An 18,341-nucleotide genomic window follows, 5' to 3' on the forward strand; every position below is an offset into this window, starting at 1 on the left:
GGAAGGAAGGAAGGAAGGAAGGAAGGAAGGAAGGAAGGAAGGAAGGAGTTAAGTTTCACATGTGAACCCGTGGCAGCCGGTAGGCATTTGAAAAGAACAGTTCCCTTCTCCCCCATCCAAGTTCCCTCTCTTCATAAAGTCAATATTCAGAGATAACCCTCTCTTCCACCACACCCCACCTGGGCTTTCTTTCACTCAGCTCCAATTCCAAATCTTCAGGCTCTAACTCCTGAAGGAAATGTCTCCTCCAGCCTCCCCACCCTTCTACAGCTAGCCCATGGCATTTTATTGTTTTTCTAGAAATAAAGACCAGATCAGCAACATCTTTTCTGGGTTCGCGGGACTCCTCGCCATCCTCCTGGTCATTGCAGTTTTCTGCATCCTGTGGAACTGGAATAAACGGAAGAAGCGTGAGTCCCTTATTTGTCCTGAGTTGAGACATAGTAGGATTAATAGTCTAGCCTGGAATGTAAAGCCCAGCTTATTTACCAGGGATAAACTATTGGCCTGGGGAGTCCTCAGTTCTTACCTGATACACTGGTCATTGCCTCAAGATCCTGAACTGTGGCTCCAAAGGCCCAGTGCTGATGGAGTTCCCCTGGGAAAGTCATTGCCCTGGTGCCCCTGTGTCCAGTTTCCTCTTTACTTTCTGTCCTTCAAGTCCCCTATTCCTCTCACTCAAATGAAAATTCTGTAGCTCGAGTCTGAAAGTGTATTTTTGTGAGAACTGGCAAGGATGGGGAGCATTTTCAGGGGCCATCTCGTTCCCATGAGTTCCTTCACTCTGTGTAGCTGACCCCTGCCTTGACTCCCATCTCTCTCATTGCCTTGCAGGGCAAGTTCCTTACCTCCGAGTTACCGTCATGCCCTTGCTGACTCTGCCACAAACCAGACAAAGAGCCAAAAATATTTATGACATCTTGCCTTGGCAACAGGAAGACCTGGGTAGGTTTTTCCTTCTAATCTATGGAGTCCAGATGTTCGAACTTCCACTCCCAGAATGTGCCTCTTACCCTCCAGAAGCAACTTTCTCTAAGTTCTCAAACCTATTTGCCCTTCAGAGAGTATCAGGGAGAATGGGATAGAAAGACCGTCAGCTGCAACTCCGGGGGGACCTGGAGGGCTCCAAAGAGGGAGCAGAGGGTCATCTGGGCTGGGAGTTTTGTTTTGTTTTGTTTTCTTTTGAGACGGAGTCTCGCTCTGTCGCCCAGGCTGGAGTGCAGTGGCTGGATCTCAGCTCACTGCAAGCTCCGCCTCCCGGGTTTACGCCATTCTCCTGCCTCAGCCTCCCGAGTAGCTGGGACTACAGGAGCCCGCCACCACGCCCGGCTAGTTTTTTGTATTTTTTTAGTAGAGACGGGGTTTCACCGTGTTAGCCAGGATGGTCTCGATCTCCTGACCTTGTGATCCGCCCGTCTCAGCCTCCCAAAGTGCTGGGATTACAGGCTTGAGCCACCGCGCCCAGCCAAGAACGAGTTTTGTTTTTTCTTAATGTTAAGGCAACAGAAGAAAGCCAAGTGTGTCCAGGCATGGGGAAGACACAAAGGAGGAGACCTCAGTGCCAGCATCACAGGCAGAGGAGGGGCGGGGAGGAGGTTCTCCCATAGGACTGTGTTTCTCAGCCTCCCAATCCCCGTGATAGCATCCTCCAATGCCACAGAGGCTGAGGGGCTTCCGGTTCTCAGAGTGTCATCCCCATAGCTCCGACCTCAGAACACAGGAGAACACAGGACCCAAGGCTGGAAATTCCAGACACCATACAAACCCAGTTCATCCATGATGCAGGAATTATTTGGGCTGAAGCACTCAGAGAACTGGCTATCTTCAGGATGTGTTCTCTGTCCTTTCAGGGAGACACGAGTCAAGGAGTATGCGCATTTTCAGTACTGAGAGCCTCCTCTCCAGAAATTCTGAGAGCCCTGAGCATGTGGTAAGAGTCATGCTTCTCGGGAGAATGACATGTCTCTGGCAGAAGAATTGAGGGGAAAGAGTTACAGGTCTTGGATCTGGTCTCACTGCAAACAAACAGCATGTCCTTTGGCACTCACCCTGCGGTCCTATTAATAAATTGGGAAGACTAGCCTCAGGACCTCCCTATACCCAAAAAGAAAAATTAAAGACAGAGGCAAGTGCTTGGAATTTTAAAAAGGGCACCAGGGTACAGATATTCAAGTGCACAATGTCAGAACTGAAATAGATTGGTATGTATATATGTAGTATTTTTTTTTTTTTAGATGGAGTCTTGCTCTGCCACCCAGGCTGGAGTGCAGTGGTATGATCTTGGCTCACTGCAACTTCTGCTTCCCAGGTTCAAGCGGTTCTCCTGCCTCAGCCTCCCAAGTAGCTGGGATTACAGGCGTGTGCCACCATGTCCAGCTAATTTCTGTATTTTTAGTAGAGATGGGTTTTCACTATGTTGGCCAGGATAGTCTCGATCTCTTGACCTTGTGATCCGCCCACCTTGGCTTCCCAAAGTGCTGAGATTACAGGCATGAGTCACCGTGCCCAGCCATTTTTTCTTTTTTTTCTCACTCCAACCTCTGCTTCCTGGGCTCAAGCGATCCTCCCACCCCAGCCCCGCAAGTAGCTGGGACCACAGGCACACACCACCACACCTGGCCAGCTTTCATATTTTATGTAAAGATGTGGTTTCACCATATTACCCAGGCTGGTCTCAAACACCTGAGCTCAAGCAATCTGCCCACCTTAGCCTCCCAAAGTGCTGAGATTACAGGTGTGAGCCACTACACCCTGCCAATTGATTATTTTAACAAAGACATGACAACATGCTTATTCAAATGCATGTTGCTCCCTTCAAAGTAATCATCTCAGGAGGGTATGCAAATATTCCAACAATGCCATCGGTGCTCAAAACACACTTATGACCCTGCTTTGGATATTACTTCCAGGGCTTATGTCAATTATTTCAATTACCCTCAGGAGCAGAAATATCTGTAGGTCATTCAGTACTGTAGCTGATGTAGAAAGTGTTTGATCAAATGAGGTTGTTACAGGACCAACAGGTTTGTGTGTCTGCTGCCTGGTAACACAACATACACTGTCTCTACTAAAAATACAAAAGAATTAGCCAGGCGGTGGTAGGAGGCACCTGTAATCCCAGCTACTCAGGAGGCTGAGGCCGGAGAATCGATTGAACGTGGGAGGCAGAGATTGTAGTGAGCTGAGATCGCTCCACTGCACTCCCGCTTGGGCAACAAGAGCGAAACTCCCTCTCAAAAACAAAAATAAAAACAAACTTACGATGTAAATATTATGATAATCTTCATTTTATAAATTGGGAAATGAAAACACCGAGAGATTAGGTCAGGTGCTCATACTCACTTGGCACAAAGTGGTGAGGCTAGGATTTGTATCTTTAGTCTAAGCCTCACCTTTAGCCACTACGTTGCACTGCCTCTCAATGGGCTCTTTGGTTGATAATACTTTCGTCCCACCCGCTCCCCACCCCCAAAATTGATTCCCATACTATGGCCAAAAACCAGTTGCAATTTATCATCACATTTGCACTGTTGCTCTTCTTAAACTCATCCCTCTTCCCTTATACCTACCTAGCATGTAGAGCCTTGCAATTCGGGACCCTGATTTAGAGATTTTCTTCGAGGTGGAGAGCCAAGTGAACTATGCCAGTGGTATTTGCCAAGAAGAAAGGCTTTGTCCATATTTCTGCTTGCATCTGATTGCTGGCTTCCTTTTCTTCCTCATAGCCCTCCCAAGCAAGCAATGCCTTCCAGGAGCATAGAGCCCACATCCATGCCATGGAGTACGCAGTGGGTATCTATGATAACGCCATGGTCCCCCAGATATGTGAGAGCCTCATTCCCTCAGCACACTGCATCAATGTCAGAGCTTCCAGAGACTGCACAAGCATTTCTTCAGAGGATTCACATGAGTATGTCAATGTCCCCACAGCAGAAGAGATTGCTGGGACTCTAGCTTCTACCAAAAGCCCTTCCAGAAATCTCTTTGTTCTTCCCAGTGCCCAGAAGCCGGAGTTTACCGAGGAAAGAGATGAGGGCTGTGCAGATGCTGGTGACTGCACCAGTTTGTATTCTCCAGAAACTGAGGACAGTGATTCACTCAGCAATGGAGAAGGTTCTTCTCAGACCTCAAATGACTATGTCAACATGACAGGATTGGATCTCAGTGCCATCCAGGAGAGGCAGCTCTGGGTGACTTTTCAGTGCTGCAGAGACTATGAAAATGTTCCAGCAGCAGATCCCAGTGGAAGCCAGGAGCAGGCTGAGAAAGATGTGCCATCCTCAAACATAGGTCATGTTGAGGACAAGACAGATGATCCAGTGACCCACGTCCAATGTGTCAAAAGGACATCCCTTGCTTCAGGGGACTATGCAGACTTTCAGCCATTCACACAGAGTGAGAACAGTCAGATGAAACATAGAGAAGAGATGTCAAATGAGGACTCCAATGACTACGAGAATGTGCTAACTGCCCAGTTAGGAGGCAGGGACTCTGAGCAGGGGCCTGACACTCAGCTCCTTCCTGATGAATGAAGACCCAGGTACCCAGCCGTAAAGCCACATCAAGTAGTCTATCTTATGGGATAGACTGGTGCGGACCCATGATCACCTTAGTGCTTCAGTGGATTCACTGGTTAGATTAAAAAGAGGCTGAGATGAGCAGGGAACTAAGAGGCCACACAAAAGCAGAGGTTTGGGAATTCCAGAAGGAAATTCTTCTCAAGCAGTGTGTGGTTATCTCCTGTACCAGCCTAAGAACGTTTGCTGAAACTGCTTCCTAGAACTGTGAGGAAAGCAGGAAAGTCGTGCACAGTACTCTAAGATTATTACCTTCATTAATACCAACAGGCTGCAAAGCAAGAGTATAGATTATTGTATAATCCAGGCAGAGGTCAAAAGGAAGGAAGAAGTTGGAGTGGAGTGGGGTGGGCAATTTCCATTTTAAAGAGTGTAGGCAGGCCAGGTGCAGTGGCTCATGCCTGTAATCCCAGCACTTTGGTAGGCCGAGGAGGGCAGATCACTTGATGCCAGGAGTTCTAGACCAGCCTGGACAACATGGCCCATCTCTACAAAAAATACAAAAATTAGCCAGGTGTGGTGGTGTGTCCCTGTAATCCCAGCTACTCAGGAGGCTGAAGCAGGAGAATCGCTTGAACCTGGGAGGTGGAGGTTGCAGCAAGCCAAGATTGTGCCAGCCTGGTGACAGAGCAAGACTCGCTCTCAAAAAAAAAGTGTGGGCAACCAAATGTAGGTGAGGATGCAGAAGAACAGGAACTCTCACTGGTCGCTGATGGGATTGCAAAGCATCAGGGCCACTTTGAAAAACTGTTAAAGCGTTTCTTATAAGCATAACTTATCATATGGCCCAGCCATCTCACTACTAGAAATTGACCCAAGTGAACTGAAAACTTATGTTCACACAAAAACTCGCACATGACTGTTTATAGCAGCTTCATTCATAATTACCAAAACTAGAAATAACCCAGATAACCTTCAACGGGTGATTGGATAAACTGTTGATATCCATTCTTTGAGTTTATCCATACTCGGCAGTAAAAAATGAACTCTTGGTTCACACAATAATATAGACGTATCTTAAATCCATTTTGCTAAGTGAAAGAAGCCAGATGTGCATGCTGTGCAATTCTATTTATATGACATGCTGTGCAATTCCACATGCTGTGCAATTCTATTTATATGACATTCTGGAAAAGGCAAAACTATAGGGATGAAGAACAGATCAGTTGTTGCCAGGTTTGGGAAAAGGAGGGAAGTTTGCTACAAATGGGCTGCAAAGGGAATTTTTAGGCTGATGGAGCTGTTCTGTATGGTACCATGTGGTGAATATATGACTATATCCATTTGCAGACACAAGAACTATACACATGGCTGGGTGCGGTGGCTCACACCTGTAATCCAGCACTCTGGGGGACTGAGGCAGGTGGAACATGAGGTCAGGAGATTGAGACTGTCCTGGACAACATGGTGAAACCCTGTCTCTACTAAAAATACAAAAATTATCCTGGCATGGTGGTGGGCGCCTGTAGTCCCAGTTACTCAGGAGGCTGAGGCAGGAGAATCACTTGAACCCGGGAGGCAGAGGTTGCAGTGAGCCGAGATGGTGTCACTGTATTCCAGCCTGGGCGACAAAGCAAGACTGTCTCAAAAAAAAAAAAAAAAAAAGAACTATATACTAGACAAAGGGGCTTTATATGCAAATTTTAAATTTTAAAAATGAACAGACTGTCAAGGGAACCCAGGATTTCAAACTGTGGCAAAGGAATCTAATTGTATTATAAATGTATGATATCAACTAACTGAAAGGGATGGAGAAAAAAAGAACTGACAAAGTTGGAAAACAATGTTTTGACTTGTAACTGTAGATAAGGACACAAAGAACTACATACAAAAACTGCACTCTGGTTGGTAAATTTGTATCTGGTTGGTAAAAAATTGCATGGCTTAGCAATTCTGTAACTACATATATATATATATATTTGGGTTAAATAAGTCAATCTATTGTAGATAAGGAGAGACAGGTTAGTGTAAGAATTGAATTGCAGGACACCCAACTGGTGTCCAGAAAGCTGGAAAATTGGTCGACTGTTGGGGAAAAAACCCACACATTTGGTGTCAGAAGTGTTGTGAGTGAAAACAGACCATTACTCCACCAAGTGGCCAGCAATTAAATTCATGCCACACAGAGGGAACCATGACAGTCTGGTACTGACAAGCAGGGTTAGCCAGGGCAGCAGCAAGGGCAGAGAAAGGACAACCCCATAGTCAAGTAAGGAGAAGTTTGTATCCTATGTGAAAATTAAGCGTAAATGAACTGAACAAAATCTTAAACGTTGGCATGAGAGAATTCTCATAACTAAGAGGGGATGAAAAGTTATAAGATCTAAATTAGAAGTTATGAAGACAGCTGTCACCCATTAAGGGTGGGAGGGACAACATATCAGTTGGGGGCAGGTCCTGGAATAAACTAAGCCAGCTCTTTTTTGTTTTTTGAGACGGAGTTTTGGTCTTGTCACCCAGGCTGGAGTGCAATGGCATGATCTCGGCTCACGGCAACTTCCACGTCCCAAGTTGAAGCAATTCTCCTGCCTCTGCCTCCCAAGTAGCTGAGATTACAGGTGCCCACCACCAGGCCCGGCTAATTTTGTGTTTTTAGTAGAGATGGGGTTTCACCATGTTGGTCAGGCTGGTCTCCAACTCCTGATCTCAGGTGATCCGCCCGCCTCGGCCTCCCAAAGTACTGTGATTACAGGCATGAGCCACCACGCTGGGCCCTAAGGCAGCTCTTGCTTGTTTACACACCAACAAGCTAGATACCTCGATCAGCCAATCACACTTACATACTCTTTCAAATCAAGAGTGATTAATGCGGCCGGGCACGGTGGCTCAAGCCTGTAATCCCAGCACTTTGGGAGGCCGAGACGGGCGGATCACGAGGTCAGGAGATCGAGACCATCCTGGCTAACACAGTGAAACCCCGTCTCTACTAAAAATACAAAAAAAAACTAGCTGGGCGAGGTGGCGGGTGCCTGTAGTCTCAGCTACTCGGGAGGCTGAGCCAGGAGAATGGCGTAAACCCGGGAGGCGGAGCTTGCAGTGAGCTGAGATCCAGCCACTGCACTCCAGCTTGGGCGACAGAGCAAGACTCCGTCTCAAAAAAAAAAAAAAAAAAAGAGTGATTAATGCACTGTAGATTGTCTCCTATTAGATAGGTAACTTTTCTGTTTATTTCTTGTTTTAAGAACTTTTTGCAAATGAAGCAATGAAAAAATTTTTATTGAATGTTAATTTGTTTCTTTCAATTTATGGTTTTGTTTTCTCACATTAGTTGCCAGGAAATTTTGACTAATTGTCTTATCTCATACACTTGATAATGCTAAATATGAGGAAATCTTTTCAAGATTAGGATAGGATGTAAAAGTAGATATAAAGATAACCAAGGCCAGGCACAGTGGCCCACGCCTATAATCCCAGCTCTGTGGGAAGCCACGGCAGGCAAATGGCTTGAGCCCAGGGGTTCAAGACCAGTCTGGGCAACATGGTAAAACCCCATCTCTACAAAAAAATACAAAAATTAGCTAGACATAGTGGTGCTTGCCTATAGTTCCAGCTACTCGGGAGGCTGAGGTGGGAGGATCGCTTGAGCCCAAGAGGTCGAGGCTGCAGTGAGCCATATTCTTGCCTCTGCATTCCAGCCTGGGCGATAGCAAGACTCTGCCTCAAACAAACAAAGATAACTAACCCATTTTGATTCCTTAATTAGTTAAATAAAGTGAACTAATTATTCAAACCCATATTATATTGATTGCGTGTCTTCATTCGGGATACTGTCTAGTACAAAATACAGAAGTTTACTAAGTTCCCTCCTTCCCTCTAGAAGCCCCCACCCTCTAATGGTGAACGGAAGATGAGGTCTTGCTGTCCATCTGGCATCTGTCCTCCTTCAGCACCCCCTTACTATGACAGGCTTTATCGTCAATTCTGGGTTTCCTGTGGGCTGAGGGCCTATACTGACTTGCAAATATTTCCAGAAACTCTCGGTCAATAAGCCGGTGTCCTGCTCTCCTGAAGTTAGAGGGAAATGGAAGTAAATAGGCCTCCCTTTCCTCTTGCCAATCGTCTCCTTCAGCATTCCCAGCTCCAGACTGGGAAGGTAGATGTCTGTTTCTACCCGAAGGGTTAGGATCATTTCAGAAGAATATGACAACATAGCCAGAAAACGCTAACCTTTTCTTTTTATCTCCAATGCTTCTTTTACTCTCCAGGAGAAATGAAAGGAACCTGGAGCCCTTCACAAGAGCGCGATTTTCCATGCAGGGCCAGCTTCCTGGGCACGCTGGCCGAGCAGTTGCATGGGCCTGGCACTCAGAAGGGCCCTGCACTTGGTTTAATGTTGTGCTGTTGCCATCTTGAAATTCTTACCTTTGAAAGAAATTCTTATCTTTGAACTCGTGTTTTGTAAATGAAGTCTGTTGGGACAATGGAGAATGCACATGGGAAGAGAAGATACTCATAATATGCATGTCCATCATTCACTGCCTCCCATTTATATATAGGTTTGCAGTGCCTTATGAGTAGAGAATTCTAGCAGACCCGCATTTCATGGAAGTTCAGCATGATTCAGAGTGGGTATGTCAGAGGCATTGGAACCAGAGCGACTCCATCTTGAATGGCAGCTGGGTAAAAAGAGGCTGAGACCTGCTGGGCTGCATTCCCGGAAGGTTAGGCATTCTTAGTCACAGAATGAGATAGGTCAGCACAAGATACAGGTCACAAAGACCTCACTGATAAAACAGAATGTGATAATGAAGCCAGTCAAAACCTATCAAAACCAAGATGGCGATGAGAGTGACCCCTAGTCAACCTCACTGCTCATTATATGCTCATTAGAATGTATTAGCACGCTAAAAGACACTCCCACCGGCACCATGACAGTTTACAAATCCACGGCAATGTCTAGAAGTTACTCTCTATGGTCTGAAAGGAAGATGAACCTTTAGTTTTGGGAAATCTCCACCCCTTTCCCAGTAAACTAATGAATAGTCTGCCCCTTGTTTAGCATATGATCAAGAAACAACCATGAAAGGCCAGGCGTGGTGTCTCATGCCTGTAATCCCAGCACTTTGGGAGGCCGAGGCAGGCAGATCACTTGAGATCAGGAGTTTGAGACCAGCCTGGCCAGCATGGTTAAGCTAAAAATAGAAAATTTTTAGTTTACTAAAAATAATCTCTATTAAAAATAGAAAAATCAACCAGGTGTGGTGGTGCACACCTGTAATCCCAGCTACTCGGGAGGCTGAAGCAGGAGAATCACTTGAACTTGGGAGGCAGAGGTTTCAGTGAGCCAAGATTATGCCACTGCACTCCAGCCTGGGAGACAGAGCAAGACTCTATCTCAATAAAAAATAAGTAAAAAATGAAGCTGGCATTAGGCCGGGCACTGTGGCTCATGCCTGTAATCCCAGCACTTTGGGAGGCAGAGGCAGGCGATCACCTGAGGTCAGGAGTTCGAGACCAGTCTGGCCAACATGGTAAAACCCCATCTCTACTAAAAACACAAAAATTAGCTGGGCTTTGTCGCGGACACCTGTAATCTCAGCTCCTTGGGAGGCTGAGGCAGGAGAATTGCTTGAATCCAGGAGGTGGAGGTTGCAGTGAGCCGAGATTGCTCCATTGCATTCTAGCCTTGGTAACAAGAGTGAAACTGTCTCAAATAAATAAATAAATAAATAAATAAATAAACCATAAAGCCGGCACTGCACAATATAAAGATGAAGTCATGCTAACTATGTTAAATGTTAATTTTCTTGACTGGGTGTGGTGGCTCATGCCTGTAACCCCAGCACTTTGGGAGGCTGAGGCGGGTGGATCACCTGAGGTCAGGAGTTCAAGACCAGCCTGACCAACACAGTGAAACTCCGTCTCTACTAAAAATACAAAAATTAGCTGGGGGTGGTGGCATGCACCTGTAATCCCAGCTACTGAGGAGGCTGAGGCAGGAGAATTGCTTGAACCCAGGAGGCGGAGGTTGCAGTGAGCCAAGATCTTGCCATTGCACTCCAGCCTGGGCAACAAGAAGGAAACTCCGTCCCAAAAAAAAAAAAAAAAGAATTAATTTTCTTTACTAAGAATGGCATTAAATAGTAAATTTAAAATGCCATGTCACGAAAGACTAGATGTAGGGATGTCCAATCTTTTGGCTTCCGTGGGCCACATTGAAATAAAAAGAATTAGGCCGAGCGTGGTGGCTCAAGCCTGTAATCCCCGCACTCTGGGAGGCCGAGACGGGCGGATCACGAGGTCAGGAGATCGAGACCATTCTGGCTAACACGGTGAAACCCCGTCTCTACTAAAAAATACAAAAAACTAGCCGGGTGAGGTGGCGGGCGCCTGTAGTCCCAGCTACTCGGGAGGCTGAGGCAGGAGAATGGCGTAAACCCGGGAGGCGGAGCTTGCAGTGAGCTGAGATCTGGCCACTGCACTCCAGCCTGGGCGACGGAGCGAGACTCCGTCTCAATAAAAAATAAATAAATAAATAAATAAAAAGAATTGTCTTGGGCTACACATAAAATATGCTAACACCAATGATAGCTGATAAGTTGAAAAAAAAAAAAAAACTCCAAAAAATCCCATGCTTTTTTTTTTTTTTTTTTTAAGCTGGGACTACAGGCGCCCGCCACCTCACCCGGCTAGTTTTTTGTATTTTTCGTATTAGCCAGGATGGTCTCGATCTCCTGACCTCGTGATCCGCCCGTCTCGGCCTCCCAAAATGCTGGGATTACAGGCTTGAGCCACCGAGCCCGGCCTAAAAATCCCATGTTTTAAGAAAGTTTATGAATTTGAATTTGTGTTGGGCTACTTTCAAAGCTGTCCTGGGCTGCATGCAGCCTGCAGGCTGAGAGTTGAACAAGTTTGGACTGGAAGAAAGGGGAAAGCTTTATATTTTAGCACCTTTAACAGTATGGTTTTTTGTTGTTTTTTTTTTTTTTTTTTTTTTGAGGGGAGTCTTGCTCTTTTACCTAGACTGGAGTGCAATGGCACAATCTCGGCTCACTGCAACCTCTGCCTCCCGGGTTCAAGCGGTTCTCCTGCCTCAGCCTCTTGAGTAGCTGGGATTACAGGCATGTGCCACCACGTCCAGCCAATGTTTGTATTTTTAGCAGAGATGGGGTTTCTCCATGTTGGTCCGGCTGGTCTCAAATGCCTGACCTCAGGTGATCCGCTGGCCTTAGCCTCCCACAGTGCTGGGATTACAGGCGTGAGCCACCATGCCCAACCGACAGTATTTTTTTTCTATTTTGTGAACAAGTGTTTCCACGTTTTCATTTTGCAGTGGGCCCCACACATTATGTAGCCAGCCCTCATGCTTATGTGCTTATCTGAGTCTTTTCTCAGGAATGTGGACGTCCCACCTCTCTACTCCAACGGAGGAAAACATATCCTTTCTCACAAAAAGAGTTCCTGCTCTCTTTCCTTTACTTTCCCAAGAACACTGTGCCCCAAGCCTAAGTTTTGCAGTCTTGAATGTCAGCTGTATAGACAGTAAACAGCCACCGCCACCTATGCTAGCAGACTCCTGCAGGGAAAGACAGGCCCCAGTCCAAAGGTCAAATGGACAATAATTTTGCCAACCATATGTCCTTTGTGTTACGCTATCAGTGCAAGATGTGTACTAATTCCTTTAATTAGTAAATATATTAAAGTAATACAATCTAAAACCATGGCAGTTCCAAAAAGAGACTGGGGAAAATGTTTCATAATCTCAGAGTGGTAAAGGTCTTTCTATACAAGTACTCAAACCTAGACAACCATAAAAAGAAAGATGGGGCCAGGTGCGATGGCTCACTCCTATAATCCCAGCACTTTGGGAGACCAAGGCTGAAGGATCACCTTGGTCCAGGAGTTTGAGACCAGCCTGGGCAACACGGCGAAACCTCATCTCTACAAAAAATTTCCAGGCCTGGTGGTAGGCACCTGTGGTCCCAGCTACTCTGGAGGCTGAGGTGGAAGGATCACTTGATCTGGGGAGGTAGAAGTTGCAGTGAGCCATGATCTCACCATGCACTACATCCTGGGTGACAGAGTGAGACTCTATCTCAAAAAAAAGAAAAAAAAAAAAGAAAGATGGATAAATTTGACTGCTGTATTAGTTTTCGTCTTTTTTTTTTCCTTTTTGTGGAGAACGGGGTCTCGCTGTATTACCCAGGCAGGTCTCGAACTCCTGGGCTCAAGCTATCCTCCCGCCTCTGCCTCCCTGAGAGCTGGGATTACAGGTGTGAGCCACTGCGCCTGGCTGCTGTATTAGCTTTCTACTGCTGCTGTAATAAATTGCCCACACTTGGTGGCTTAAAACAGTACAAATTGGCCAGGCGCAGTGACTCGTGCCTGTAATCCAGCCCTTTGGGAGGCCGAGGCAGGCAGATCACTTGAGGTCAGGAGTTTGAGACCAGCCTGCCCAACATGGTGAAACCCCATCTCTACTAAAAATAAAAAAATTAGTTTGGCGTGGTGACGCACACCTATAATCCCAGCTACTTGGGAGGCTGAGGCAAGAGAATGACTTGAACCTGAAAGGCATAAGTTGCAGTGAACTGAAATCACACCACTGCACTCCAGCCTGGGTAACAGAGCAAGACTCCGTCTTAAACAAACAAACAAAAAACCCCACAAATTTATTAGCTTACAGTTCTGGAAGTCAGAAGTCTGAAAATGACTTTAATGGAGCTAAAACCAAGTTCTTAGTAGGGTTGTGTTCCCTTCTGAAGGTTCCAGAGGAGAATCCATTTTCTTGCCTTTACCAGCTTCTAGAGGGTGCCTGCATTCCAGGGCTTACGGTCCCTTCCATCTTCAGGGCACACAGTCCAACCTCTGCTTCTGTTATGACACCTCTTTTTTGACACTCACCCTCTTACTTTCTTCTTGTAAGGACCCTTCTAATTACATTGGGTCCACTCTGATATCCAGGATAATCTCCTCATCTCAAGACCTTTATTCATACCTACAAAGTCCTTTTTTTTCCTTTCTTTTTTTTTTTTTGAGATGGAATCTCACTCTTGTCACCCAGGCTGGAGTGCAGTGGTTTGATCTCGGCTCACTGCAACCTCCACCTCCTAGGTTCAAGGGATTCTCCCACCTCAGCTTCCCAAGTAGCTGGGATTACAGGCATGTGCCACCATGCCCGGCTAACTTTTTATTTTTAGTGGAGACAGAGTTTCACCATGTTGGCGAAGCTGGTATCGAGCTCCTGACCTCAGGTGAGCGGCCCGCCTAGGCCTCCCAAAGTCTAGGATTACAGGGGTGAGCCACTGCACCTGATCTTACAAAATCCTTTTTACCATGCATGGTAGCATAGTCACAGGTTTCAGGGATTAGGATGTGAACATCTTTGTTGAAGGGGGGCATTATTTTATCTACTACAATGACATAATTTAATGTGCCTGATGATAGAAGAATGTGATAATATCTGAAGCCTTGTTGTAAGATTCAGAGAAGTAAAAAGATATAAGCATATGTAGGCATGCACACAAATCTAGGTTTCTAAAGAAGAAACAAGGGCTGGGGACAGTGGTTCACACCTGTAATCCCACACTTTGGGAGGCCGAGGCAGATGGACCACAAGGTCAGGAGATCGAGACCATCCTGGCAAACACAGTGAAACCCCATCTCTACTAGAAATACAAAAAAATTAGCTGGGCATGATGGCACGTGCCTGTAGTCCCAGCTACTTGGGAGACTGAGGCAGGAGAATCGCTTGAACCTGGGAAGTGGAGGTTGCAGTGAGCCGAGATTGCACCACTGCACTCCAGCCTGGGCGACAGAGTGAGACTCTCTCAAAACAAAACAAAACAAAACAAACAAGAAAACGAAGAAATGAGGAAGTGGAAAAAAATGCTGTTGGGCCTGTAACATTCGCTGGTTTCTTGATAAATTAATTTCTTTTTTTTTTTTTTTTGAGACAGGATCTCGCTCTCGTTGCCCAGTCTGGAGTGCAATGGTGTAATCTCATCTCACTGCAACCTCCACCTCCCAGGTTCAAGCGATTCTCCCATCTCAGCCTCCCAGGTAGCTGGGATTACAGGCGCCTGCCACCACACCCAGCTAACTTTGTATTTGTAGTAGAGATGGGGTTTTATCATGTTGGCCAGGCTGGTCTGAAACTCCTGGCCTCATGTGATTCGCCCGAGTCAGCCTCTCAAAGTGCTGGGATTACAGGTATGAGTCACCGCAGATAAACTGATTTATATTATGTATCAGATACAGCATTCATTTAAGGAAGATGTTTCTTCCCTGTAGCTGATAGCAAACATCAAAGCAGAAACCAGCCATGTAAAGCCATCAGTGCTTAGGGAGACATCAGGGGAGGTCTCCACATGGCTAAATAAATGCTAGGTCCATAAGTAAGCTGTACTCAGAAGAAGAGAATCTCTGACAAAGTTTGAGTTTGCCCGAGGTGTCCTGGAAAACTCTGACTCTGTAAGGGGGGAAGCCCATTAGACATAATTCTTCAAGTTTGTTGTGGGATTTCACATGAAAAGAACGTGTATTCAACTGCTGTTGAGCAAAATGCTTTGAACACATCAGTGAACTCAAGTTGGTTGACAGTGTTTGTTGTTCAGGTCATCTATATCCTTACTGATGTTCCATCTACTTGTTCCATCAATTGTTCAGAGAAGAGTGCTGATGGATTCAAATATAATTGCGGATTTCTCTGTTTTTCCTTTCAGTTATACCTATGTAAAGGCTTCATGGGTTTTGAAGCTCTATTGTTAGTTGCATGCATATTTCGGATTGCTAATGCCTTATTGGTGAATTGACTCTTTTGTCATTATTTAATGTCCCTCTTTATTGCTGCTAATATTCCTTGTTCTGAAGTCTATTTATCTGATATTAACATAGCCTCTCCTGCTTGCTTGCTTGCTTTGACTTAGAAAATGTTTCAAAGGGCCAGGCACAGTAGCTCACCCTTGTAATCCCAGCACTTTGGGAGGCCAAAGCAGGTGGATCACTTGAGGCCAGCGGTTTGAGAAAAGCCTGAGCATCATGGTGTAACCCCATCTGTACAAAAAAATACAAAAATTAGCCAGACATGGTGGTGTGCACCTGTAGTCCCAGCTATTCAGGAGGCTGAAGTGGGAGGATCACTTGGGTGCAAGAGGTTGAGGCTGCAGTGAGCTGAGATCACGCCACTGCACCCCAGCTTAGGAAACAGAGCAAGATCCTGTCTCAACAACAACAACAACAACAACAACAACAGCAACAACAACAACAACACACAGTTAAATGAGGGGAGAAAGAAGAAACTGCCAAGGAACTAGAGAATGAGCAGCCAGAGAGTTTGGGGGAAAAAAACAGGATAGAATTTTGTCTTGGCCAGGCACAGTGGCTCACACCTGTAATTCCAGCACTTTGGGAGGCTGAGGCAGGCAGATTACTTGAGGCCAGGAGTTTGAGACCAGCCTGACCAACACAGCAAAACTCTGTCTCTACAAAACATACAAAAATTAACCAGGTGTGATGGCGGGCGCCTGTGGTCCCAACTATTCGGGGGCTGAGGCATGACAATCACTTGAATCTGGGAGATGGAGACTGTAGTGAGCTGAGATCATGCCACTGAACTCCAGCCTGGGTGACAAAGTGATGCTCTGTCTCAAAAAAAAAAAAAAAAAAAAAAGAATGAAACAATTTTGTCTTTTAAAAGAAGGAAGGGGAGTTTAAAGAAAATGGTGGATGAGGTCAAACTTTTGCATATTGATTTGTAGTTGGACAGACCTGGGTTTAAAACTTGCCTTTGCCACTTATCAGCAACGACACTTTTAAGAGGTCACTAGAAGTTTATAAACATTTGTAAAAAGGGGTTAACAATCATAACACCTATTTTATAAAGTTATTGTGTGGATTAAATTAGATAATGAAAATAAAGCCATTAACACAGTGCTGGCACATAATAAACTGTCAATAAATGCTAATAACATGAAGAAAAATAAAAACTGAAAAGGATCTATTCAATTTAAAACTAATGACCTTCCCACAGTAATTTCAGGGAATCCATGAGAACATAAACCCCAATGAAACAGATTAAAGAGTATATGAGGGACAACAAAGCAGTCAAGGAAATTGGCAGGAAGATAAGATAAGAAAGGAAAGATTGAGCATAATAGAATAGGATGCATGTATGTTACTAGGCTTTGGGGAACAACTAGAGAGGGATAAATTAAGCTGTAAGAGAAAAAGGGGATAACAGATCGGACCAAGAGGGACCACTCATTGATGTTTTCACTGACTATTGCTGTCACTTCTGCCCAACATCACCACTAGTTCAGCCTTTCTGAAACACAACTTTGCTAATGTCACATCTTCTACCATTTTGTCTCCAGTTCAAAGTCTTCCAGGAATTCCTTTTGCCAATGGAGTATGATTCCCATGCCTTCTCAACATTCAAAACCCTCTACAATGTAATTCCAACCTACTTTTACAATGTCCTCCTTCCTGTAACCTGTGAGCTCTTCTCCATCATCCCTTCAAGGATCTCTGATCTCTGTAATATAATTTCTTTTTTTTTTTCGAGACGGAGTCTCCCAGGCTGGAGTGCAGTGGCCCGATCTCGGCTCACTACAACCTCTGCCTCCTGGGTTCAAGCGATTCTCCTGCCTCAACCTCCTGAGTAGCTGGGACTACAGGCGTCCACCACCACCCCCGGCTAATTTTTGTATTTTTAGTAGAGACGGGGTTTCACCATATTGGCCAGGTTGGTCTCGAACTCCTGACCTTGTGATCCACCTGCCTCAGCCTCCCAAAGTGCTGGGATTACAGGCATAAGCCACCGCACCTGGCCAGTATAATTTCTTTCTTCCTTGAAATAGTTTGGCTGTGTCCCACCCAAATCTCATCTTGTATTTCCACGTGTTGTGGAGAACTCTGTAGGAGGTAATTGAATCATGGGGGCAGGTCTTTCCTGTGATGTTCTCGTAACAGCAAAGTTTTAAAGGGATCTGATAGTTTTAAGAAGGGGAGTTTCCCTGCACAAGCTCTCTTCTCTTGTCTCCCGCCATGTGAGACGTGCCTTTCACCTTCTGCCATGATTGTGAGGCCCCCCAACCACAATTCCCTTGTATTGGAAATGTAAGTCCAATAAACCTCTTTCTTTCTTTTTTTTTTTTTTTTTTTTTTTTTTTTTTTGAGACGGAGTCTCGCTCTGTCGCCCAGGCTGGAGTGCAGTGGCCGGATCTCAGCTCACTGCAAGCTCCGCCTCCCAGGTTTACGCCATTCTCCTGCCTCAGCCTCCGGAGTAGCTGGGACTACAGGCGCCCGCCACCTCGCCCGGCTAGTTTTTTGTATTTTTTAGTAGAGACGGGGTTTCACCGTGTTAGCCAGGATGGTCTCGATCTCCTGACCTCGTGATCCGCCCGTCTCGGCCTCCCAAAGTGCTGGGATTACAGGCTTGAGCCACCGCGCCCGGCCTCTTTCTTTCTTTTAAAGTGCCCAGTCTCAGGTATGCCTTTATCAGCAGTGTGAAGACACTAATACACTCCTCTTCACTTACCTCTCACCTCTGCACAGGTTAAGGTTAAGCTCAAGCCTCACCTGCTTCCGGAAGTACTTCCTGAAACACCAGTTTCCAATGACCACCTCCTCCTTTCTAACCCAGCTAGAACTGAAGTAAAGGGTGCATATGCCCATAAAATGATTATTTTGTTGTTCTGTTTGAATTAGCTGCTAAATTTACAAATCAGAAACTTCCACTAAAAATCTGAATTCTTAGCTTTTCCTGAAAAATCAGAAGATGCAGCAACACAGGGACTGCATTACCTCTTTTTTTGTTTTTTT

At 45.6% G+C, this 18,341-nt stretch overlaps 1 protein-coding gene across 3 annotated transcripts in view; it reads left to right on the forward strand.

Moving 5' to 3' along the window:
* LAX1 (lymphocyte transmembrane adaptor 1) overlaps positions 1–6,008 on the forward strand; it is an 11,535-nt gene extending 5,527 nt beyond the window's left edge. For all 3 annotated transcript variants that reach the window (XM_023186946.1, XM_023186945.3, XM_023186947.2), the window contains 4 exons: positions 301–410; positions 835–945; positions 1,851–1,930; positions 3,726–6,008. In XM_023186946.1, coding sequence (XP_023042714.1) covers positions 301–410; positions 835–945; positions 1,851–1,930; positions 3,726–4,532 — 1,108 coding nt within the window. In that variant the 3' untranslated portion in view covers positions 4,533–6,008. The remainder of the gene's footprint in view (positions 1–300; positions 411–834; positions 946–1,850; positions 1,931–3,725) is intronic.
* Positions 6,009–18,341: the final 12,333 nt, after the last annotated feature.

The sequence above is a fragment of the Piliocolobus tephrosceles genome, chromosome 1, assembly GCF_002776525.5.
Source record: "Piliocolobus tephrosceles isolate RC106 chromosome 1, ASM277652v3, whole genome shotgun sequence".
NCBI lineage: Eukaryota > Metazoa > Chordata > Mammalia > Primates > Cercopithecidae > Piliocolobus > Piliocolobus tephrosceles.